At 38.7% G+C, this 9,980-nt stretch overlaps 1 protein-coding gene across 1 annotated transcript in view; it reads right to left on the bottom strand.

Annotated features, from left to right (window-relative positions):
• Positions 1-9,197, bottom strand: part of SLC38A11 (solute carrier family 38 member 11) — a 48,077-nt gene extending 38,880 nt beyond the window's left edge. Inside the window, exons 1-5 of the mRNA XM_006029486.3 lie at positions 9,113-9,197; positions 8,597-8,671; positions 5,691-5,825; positions 2,033-2,098; positions 1,281-1,387 (exon numbers count right to left, since the gene is read on the bottom strand). Coding sequence (XP_006029548.1) covers positions 1,281-1,387; positions 2,033-2,098; positions 5,691-5,825; positions 8,597-8,657 — 369 coding nt within the window. The 5' untranslated portion in view covers positions 8,658-8,671; positions 9,113-9,197. The remainder of the gene's footprint in view (positions 1-1,280; positions 1,388-2,032; positions 2,099-5,690; positions 5,826-8,596; positions 8,672-9,112) is intronic.
• Between the last annotated feature and the right edge of the window lie 783 nt (positions 9,198-9,980).

Below are 9,980 nucleotides of genomic sequence, written 5' to 3'. Positions count from 1 at the left end.
TGCCCCCGGGCGGGACGATGGGCGGGGGGCCCTCCTGCCACTGGGTGCAGCCTGGTGGAGGCCTTGGGAGCCTGTGCCCCCACCCCTCACCTGTGCTTCAGTCACAACAGCCAGCCTGCAACAGCAGCCGCCTCATCCCAGAGCACAGGGAGGTGGGGCACAGGCCCTCCACCAGGCTGCGCCCAGCAGCGGGAGCCCCGCCCCCACACACCCATGGGTGGTGGAGAGACCCAGACTGGGCCAGGCCGGGACCCAACCCTAGTTCTCTGCCATCGCTGGGCTGGGGAAGGGCAGGTGGGGACAGCACGGTAGATCCTGGGGTGCCCTTTACTTCCAAGAAGCGATCTTCACCATAAAAAGGTTGGAGAACACTGGACTAGAGGGCTGTCTGAAGTCCCTTCCAGCATAACTCCCTTTGATTTTATAAACACTATCATTTTGACACCCATGTCTATATTTTTCCAAAAAAATAGTTGTAACATTTCATTTAGTTATATTCTTTTGAATGCAAAGTTTATTCAAAGTGTTTGTTGTGAAAGTTCTTTCATACATATTAAGAACAAGAATGTAGTCCCCTTTCCCACACTGGAGGATGCTACTGAATGCAAGTATTCCCTAGTCCAGTGGTGCTCAACCTTTTTCCCCCGCAGGCTGTATGGGTAGTGCTTGGTCTGACTGCAGTATGGATGGTAATTCCAGTTCACTGTCTGGGGCTGCCATGACTGGTACTATCCAGACATGTGGAGAAGGAAGGGGGGGGGGCTCTGCAGGTGGCATTTGGCCCATGGGCCAGAGGTTGAACACCCCTGCCCTAACTTTTGTGACTAGGTGAGGAGCAAGATCTTATTCAAGGGGCATCTGAAACTGATATATGGTTTCTTTAGTAGACTTATAACATTTAAGTCTCTCAGTTAAAATGCACTCAGGAGAACTCAGGACCCGAGAACAAGTCTGTCAGTACCAGGGCTATTTAGTTCAAGGTCTGAGCCATGCAAGCAGTAGGAAGCACTAAAAATCCAATCCAGTACCTTTTGCAGTCAGTGGACAGTTTCCCATTGACTTCAATAGAATTGAAACAAGCCAAGAAAACCCAATGTTCATAATGGGAAAGAAAGGGGAGACTAAATGTGCGCTTTTAAAAAAAAGCACAAAAACAGGATTTAACCTCTGTAATTGCTTTCTCATGCTGTAATAAATAGTTAGCAGTGTAAATGGATATTGTATTGTTGTATAACAAATTACATCAAAGGCCACTGAGATTCACTGTCATTATGATTTACCTTTCCCAGTTTTGCTATGTCACGATACAGAGATATAGGCAGAGTAAAGATGATAGTAGTACACAGAATAACAAAGTGACGGTCAATAAGCCAGTTATCTGGTCCAACTAAAACAAAGAAGAAAAAAAATGGAAAATTAATTTTTGAGGAACAGATTAATAGCAAGGAATTTAGGCTCTGCCCCATAATGAAATAAAGTGCAACTTCAACTCCTCTCCTTTCCTATAGGAAACACACATTAAAATAAAAGGTGAGTATTAAATGGTTCTGTGCAAATATAAAAGATATACAGTTAAAAAGTAATATTAAAGGCTTAAATACACATTTCAAATTGATTGCATCATCTGATTTGTAAGCCATCTAACAATGATCAACAGACAATGATTGTTCGAATATCATAAGTGGTGTTTACTTCAGTTGATACCCACTAAGAAACAAAATGTACGTTGGCAGGTTTAAAATCCTGTATCCCCCCACATTGATCCCATACATCTGCATGGAGTTGTACTGAAGCCAGTTGGGGTCATCATTGGCAGAGAAATCCACTAATATTACTTAGGTAGTAGGATTGGGGCCTCGGAGTACAGGAAAGACACATTTTATTTATATATTAAAATAAATCCTTTACATAGGAGATCTTATCAGTAAGAGAACTTAAATGGCTGTTTATAGAAACATTATGGTTACTTTTTACTAACAAATCTCAACTAGCTGATTCTCCCTGTACTCCCAAGCTTTACATATAAACTTACCTCCAGGTATTCTTTGAAAAACTTTAGTCAAAGTGTCTCCTGTTGTTATGTTGTAACTAATCATAGCTTCAAAAAACAAAACAAAAACAAAACTTACAATCAAACTTTTATTAATACAAATCATACATACTACAGACTTCAGGATTATATGCAGTTAATAATGGAACCGAGTCAACATGGTGCATGGTGACCAGTGGCATCCCCCAGGGTTCAATTCTCAGACCAGTACTCTTTAATATATTCATAAACTATCTGGATTTGGGTGTCAGAAGCAGACTGGCTAAGTTCACAGACTACACCAAATTATGAGGAAGTGCAGTCACTATAGAGATGATAGGTTGGGGATTCAGGCTGACCTGGACAGGCTTGCAAGGTGAGGGGGATCAAAACCTGATGACACACTTCAACATAGAAAAATGCAAGGTGCTCCACCTCAGGAAAAAGACCCACATCATATGTATAGGCTCAGCACTAACTAGCATTATGACCAAAAGAGACTTGGGGGTCATGAATGACCAAAAGATGAATATAAGACACCAATGTGATGTCACAACTGGCAAACCAAATAAAAACCTGGCTTGCATCTACTGATGCATCTCAAGCAAGACCCAAGATGTCATCCACCCACTTTTCTCAGCCGTGGTGAAGCTGCAGCTGGAGTACTGCATCCAATTCTGGGCTCCACACTGTAGAAAGGATGTGGAAAAATTCAAGAGAGTTCAGAGGAGAGCCATGCACATGATCAGAGGTCGAGAGAGCAAGCCTTATAAGGAGAGACTGAGAGGCACGGGACTCTTTAGCCTGGAGAACCGTAGGTTCAGGGGGGGTTTGGTGGCAGCCTATAAGTACATAAGAGCTGCGCGTCAGGATCTGGGAGAACATCTGTTCACCAGGGCTCCCCAAGGGAAGACAATGTCAAATGGTTACAAACTGCTGGAAAACCATTTTAGACCGGACATAAGAAAAAACTTCTTTACTGTCCGAGTCCCTAGTCTGGAACAGACTCCCTCCAGAAGTGGTGCAAGCACCTACTCTGGAAACATTCAAGAAGTGCTTGGATGATTATCTTGCTGGGGTCATCTGACCCCAGCTGACTTCCTGCCCTTTGGGTAGGGGGTTGGACCTGATGATCTTGTGAGGTCACTTCCAGCCCTAATGGCTATGAAATCTATGAAATCTAAATTAGTTGCAGTCTCATCCTTACTAGTTTGGTTTTTTTTGATTGGCTTCCTAACCTTACTGCTGCCTGTAAGCTGCCCTTCACAGACCTACTTTCAAGTTCTGAACGCTAAATGAAGAGCTATTTAATGCTCACAATTTTCCTTGCATAATAGACATGAGAACTTGAAAGGGACCCAGTCAGATGACCAAGACTGTTGAATTTTGTGGCCAAGCACATTTACTTCAAAAGGGGGAAAAAAGGGCTTTTAAAACTGCCTCTGTCAAACACAGCAATTCATTGACAGTTTTTATTAACAGAGAAAAATTACATGCCTCCAACAGTTCTTGTTTCAGCTTTATACCTAATCCCCTGGGCTCAATCCTGCTGTCACATGCATGGGGATATATGTACTTATTTTACCTTGTAAAATCAGTTTTGTGCATAATTGTTCAACAGTGCTAGTCAATGTTAAAGTATGCAGTGGCTGCCATTATTTGTCCTGTTGCAGCAATGCCACTTCTATTGTATCTTTTAATTTAAACAGTGAAAGATACAAAGTTACTGTAGGAACCTTATACCGAAGTGCATTTTAAATGGCACCTGCTGTATATTATGTGGTAATATTTTTTTTAAGTAATTGAGGGCAGAAGAGAAGCAATATTTCAAAAGGTTCCCTGATACTTGTAAAGAGTTACTGAACTTTGCAACTAGAATAATGGGAAAGGGAATAAAAGTGGTAATGCAAAGGGAAAACTGCAATAGCTGAAGATATAGGTTTTGAAGTGGGAAGGCTAGGTTTTGGTCCTTCTTTTCTCACTAAGGCTTCTATTCATTTCATCAGGAACTCGAGTAAGGACAGAGGGCTTTAGGTCCAAACTCACAAACCATTTTTTTATATAAAAAAAATACTACATACTATAGATATGCATGCATTTTTGTCTTTTACAAATTCATATATAAATATGCCCCATCATACAAATGCTGATGCATGTATTTGACTTAACTACTATATTTAATCATTATTAGTAGGGGAATCAACAAAAAGCACTTATTTTAGTGGATGCATAAATATTTTCATAATTGTATATTTTCTATAATAAAGCAACTATTTTTCACACTGAAAGGTTGGGGATTCTGTTCTAGTACCTCACTCATCTCATGATTAGAAACTCTGTTCTAATTTGTAGCTCAAGTTTATTCACTCCAAATGCACACAGGTCTGTCCTTGGACCAACACTGTTCACTTAATTTGAATAGCTTTTGTCCCTTAATGAAGTTTATTCTTAATGCACTTAGACAGAACATATCCCTTTAGCTTTGCCAGGTAAAACAAACTAAGCTTTTAGTTTGTTGTTGTGACCCATGCATTTTGTACAATATTGGATGGAATTTTAGTCTATTAATCCTGTTTTCAAGATAATTTTTCCCTTTATATCAGTCTTCTTCTGAAGCATCTGAAATCACATGTCCCTTGAAAATCTTCAGCATCATCAAAAGGATAGAGAATGAGTTTTACATGTTTTAACAAGTAAACTATTGCTAACAGTGTTGGAGTGATGTCATAACTGTAACTTCACAGGAAACATGCAAAATGCAAGGAATTGCGCATGTAATATCTTTTGTTGAGCCAATTGCATGGTTGGGATATATCAAAACAAGAAGAATGCATTGCATTTGTAAACTTCAGGACCAGAAAAAATGCATTGTATTCAAAAGCTTGTCTCAGTCTATCCCAAGAGCTGAAAGAGTAGCTCCTTGATGGTCAGGCTATTAGGGATCCACCCTTTTACCTCTCTCCCCCTTGATGGAGGAGGAGGGAGAGCAGAGAACTGTGGGATCCTAGAAACCCCTGTAATGCTAGGAGTAACTATACAAGGGCTATGTATACAAAACTGAGAAGATACTCTTTGAAAGAGATACCATTTTTACTACTTTGTAGCACTTTCATGATCTTTGCAGAGCTACAAACAGCATGAACACCTGCATGTAGCCTTTTTTTTTAAAGCATTTAGAGGGTCAATTTAGCTTTAGAGATGTAATGACTGCCCATGACCTTAATATTCAGCTCTAGTCACTAAAAGCATAAGATTCAAATATACCTGGGATGAAAGCCTGGTCCAGCTGAATCAATGGGATTTTACCATAGACTTCACAGAGCCAGAGTTTCACACTCGGAAATGAACCACACATAATAAAATGTCCTAATACATTTTCGTACTTCAGATAAGGACATATTATGAGTTAAACTGTGAAGATCTAACTATTGTTGTTCTATGGTGATATTATTTTTAATCGACTGGCAAGACTGATAATAAAATTAACTAAGAATAGGAAATACTTGGATTTAAGTGTTCTCAGTTTCAGTGCCAATATAATGAAACACAAAAATGAATTCTTATCCTAAAAATTCATTTTTAAGTATTTTAAGCTAAGATGATCTCTTTTTTGGTAATACAAATAGGACAACTTTAAGGTATAACTCTATAGTAATCTTACCAATAAATGGATATAAAAATTGCAGAGTAGAGAGGATTAGGTACCCTATAAAACCATATGTTTTATGTACCAGTGCTTGATAGGTGTTCATACCAGAGAGATTTCCTGCTTTAATCAGTAATATAATGGAATAATCTGTAAACAATATTAAAGACATATTTGAGATTAGTTTTGGGTTTTGTTTTTTTGTTTTGTTTTTACACGTGTTCCAAGGAAACAGTTTGATAAATATTAAAACAAAAACATCCTGCAATTAATTATTGACTGAAACAACTGTACTAAACTGATGCATAGTGATCACTATCTAATCTTTCCCTCCTGCAAAAAGGCTGTGGAAAGGGAAAAGAAGGCATCGTAGTTCAGTGTCTAGTTTCTTGCAGGTATATGGTTGTGTTAACCTAACAGCAAAGTGCCTGAGAATCAAATCAAAAACCAAGTCTGTAACCGCTATGGTATTGGAGTATCCATATGGAGGACACGCATCTTGTACTTGGGAAGGGTATAGCCCACTCCCCTTTGTATTGGGCTCTGTCCCTTTCTAGTACTGTCTGAGACATTTCATCTTCAAAGTCCTTCAATTCATCCTTTGTAATATTCTAGTGCTCCACTGAAATCACAAGTCAATTTGAGCTAATGATTAAGCGGGCCACAGCATTGACCAACAGTGTTAGATGTTTTAAAAACAGGAAGTAGAGGCTCATGCTTTTAGAACAAGGAAACACCCTGCAGCATGGGGTGACAAGTAGTAGTTGCAACCATATGCCAGCTCCATCAAAATGAAGTGAAATGCATGGGTTTACCGTAATCAACTTTACAGTGGATTTTAAACATTAGAAGTCAGGATATTCAAAAGTGTAATTTTCACCATGGATGTGTAACAAGTTTACTCACATATTACAAGTCTTATCTTTAACTGTGACAGAACACTAATGCAGTCAAAATTGCACATTCTGGCCCTATAGCTGTATGCAGTCATGCGAAACACTACACTGAGTTCTCTAAATGTAGTTACAAACAATTAAATTCCCTGGTCTCTCTGTGTTTGATATCTAATAAATGGGAATCAGCTTATTTTGTCACTAGATCTAGTGACGATTATTGGGATTTAACAGTGTAATAATGCTGGCTAAATCCTGATCGTTGATTTTCATAACTCTTTTTCGGTAGCATTTGAAACCCATAAAAATGGCCCTATAAATGTGTTATTTACCAGGGCTAGCCAACTAGCCTGTGGGCATGTGCAGCTGCCTCTCTTACTGCAGTGCGGTGGGGAAAAGCCCAGGGAGGGCCATGTACTGTCCATGTAGTAGGTGGCGGGGAGACTGCACACTGTTGACAGCCCACACAGTGAGGAAGGGTGCCCAGGGGCCTACCCCAACAGGATACAGCCAGTGCAGTGTGTGGCTCAAGGGCTGCACCCTAGTATTACATAGTTTCCAAGTGCACTGACACTGGGTAACCCTGTCCTTCCAGTTGTAGCATGAGAGACACTTGAATATGTAGCAGATCAAGAAAAAGGTCCTAAAAAACTACTGTACATAGAACATAAGTATTCAATTTTGCATATGGGTGTATAGGAATGCCTAAAGTATATAATAGCTTCTTGAAGGATGTTACGTTACAAACACACATGACTACTACTCTATAATTTTTTTAATGAAAAATGTATATTTTAAAATGACAAAACAGTGATTTCTCCCTTGCCTTCCAATCCTTATTACTGTAAGGAAAATAAAGTTGAATTATTTGTCAAATCATGTCCTTGGAATATCTCAATCTGTCCCCTTACTCTAGGGAAGCAGCTGAAAATTCTGAATGATTTCTGTTCCCATCTGCACAACCACCTACACTGCAGTGAGCATTGTAGTTACACCCCCAAGAACTCCAAAAAATGCATAACTGTGCCAAAATACCAACTGACTCCTTGAAAACTTGTTATAGAGAAAGAAAAACACCAGGCAGCATAATATAAAACTGTGGTAATGTTATCAGGAGATTTCTAACTGCAGGGAACTATAATATTTCCTTCAAAAATCAATTATTGCTGTTCTGTGATACAATTTCTTCCTCAAGGAGGTGTTGCAAACATAGGAAGGCCTGTATTTTGCCTTAACTTCAGTTAAGTATTGGGACAGAGTTGTCCCCCAGGAACTGGGCACTGATGTTTTAGTGAAATTTTTGGCAGAAGAAACTACCTGTTATATACAACAGGTTGGGTGTAAGTTACCCAGAATTCCACATCACTGACTTCTCCTACTACAGGAAACCAATGTTCAAGACCCTGAGGTTTGCTCAGACATGCTGCTGTCCCTCCTGCAGTCTCACCACTGGGCACCACAGGGCTAGAACATGTGACTTTCATTCACATGGATAAGGATTTACAAACATATTCCCATTACAACCAACAAATTATTAAATTTGGCAAGTAGATGCTTGCCATGTGATTCCACATTGTGGTCCTTTATGAATATAGAAGTAGGGGAATTTAGATTATTTCTTGTTGGACAATTATGATAAAAATAAAATAAGCAAGTTGAAAAAGGTCTGGTTTTAATATGTCGTGAAATTGGAATACACCATCTATGTCTTAACTGGAATTTTTGAATATGAACAAGTGTTCTGCAAGAATGGATAATATTTATCTCAATAATGGCTTAATCTAGTCTAGTTACCTAGACACCCCCTCCCCGCATTCCCTAAAATAAGCAAGAAACAGCTTTAAATGTATGGCATAATTCTCTGCTTGTATTAATCTGCTCAAAGGATTAGCAAACTAAGTGTTAAAATCTTCATTTTTACTAAATTGTAACTCATAGATCTACTTGCTAAGTTATCCTCAACTTCAAATTCAGTTTATCTTTGTAAAACAAATTCTCTCTCTATAATCACTATCGCTTTTGTTGTACCTGTGATATAGGCAACACCAAATAAAAGTAATATTCCTAATGGAAAGCCAGCTTGCTTCATTGAATAAGGCAATCCTGCAAATAAAGAAACAAACACAAATTAGAAAAGATCCTTCCTACATATTTGTAATGTTTTTGCACAAGAAACATTCTTTCAAAATAAAAATCTATTATTCATCCCAAAGCTTGGAACAATACTGTGCAATGTTTCCCAGCCCTTCCTACCCATATCCTTTCAGGGGTTACTTCAAAAAAGCTCACTTTCTGAGGATAAAGACTATTTAAGTCTTGGAGCCCAACCACTACTTGATTGCTCTGCTGGTCTGCCAACAAAGACTATACAACAGTTATCATACTGGGGCTCTTGATCCTTTTGCAGGTGCTACTTTAATATAAGTACATAATAATAACCTGTACTGATAGCACTATAATAATGTAAAAGCATGTTTTTCTCAAGACTGGATATTTTTGCATGGATTAAATCAATTAAACCAGAATGAAAAAAGTGTAGATTACCTATTATGCCCGATCCTATGATAGAGTTGATAATATTAAAACCAGCTGATGGTAGATCACTGTTTCCTCCTTTCTTCCTGGGCTTACAAACCAGGGCTGTTGTGTCACCTGTTTCTATCTAGTCCAAGAAGATAATATTAACATTATACAAGAAACAAATAGCACAGGAAAGAACAAGTAGATTAGACACATTTAACTAAAAATAAATAAATATCGCTTTCAAATGTAATAAAAGCCATTCAACCACTTCTAAAAATCTGGACCTTACTCTTCTGCTTCTCAATTAGTTCTGATAAGTTATGGGATGGGGACATAATGGTTGAAGCCACATGCACTTATCTAGGAAAAGAGTTGTTCTTATGAGATCCTGACCTTAGAGGCAGAAATATGGGACCAGGTATCCTTCCAATATTTTGGCTAATTAGACAAAGCACTCAAATTTGGATCTATCCCAGAGCCAAAATCAGACAGATAGTTTAATTGCCAAGAAATCAGATCGGAATACTCCAGAAATGTAAATTCAAAGTTCCACTGGCGATTCATTTCTGAATAATGAAAGTTTAATCCATTACGTATAGCTAAATGATACCACTAAATAGCTAGCTCCAGCAGCTGGTTATGTGGAAGACCTAGATTCCAGGCAAAGCAAAAGATTATCATGCATCAGACTTGCAATAGCCACTAGGTCTTTCAAAAATGAGATTCTCAGCCTGTAGACAGATGGAAGAGAGAGAAAGATGCGTCTTATTCTGATCCTCTGCTCCCGCTGTCAAAAAAGGTGTAGTCCCATCATTATACTGCAGCTACCTGAATCTAAGCTGACTCTGAATTTAAGGTGGCCCCCTCAAATAATTAGATTGTTATCATT

The sequence above is a fragment of the Alligator sinensis genome, unplaced genomic scaffold, assembly GCF_000455745.1.
Source record: "Alligator sinensis unplaced genomic scaffold, ASM45574v1 scaffold738_1, whole genome shotgun sequence".
Lineage (NCBI taxonomy): Eukaryota > Metazoa > Chordata > Crocodylia > Alligatoridae > Alligator > Alligator sinensis.
Note: the sequence above shows the minus strand (reverse complement) of the source record. Positions and strands in the feature narration are given on the sequence as shown.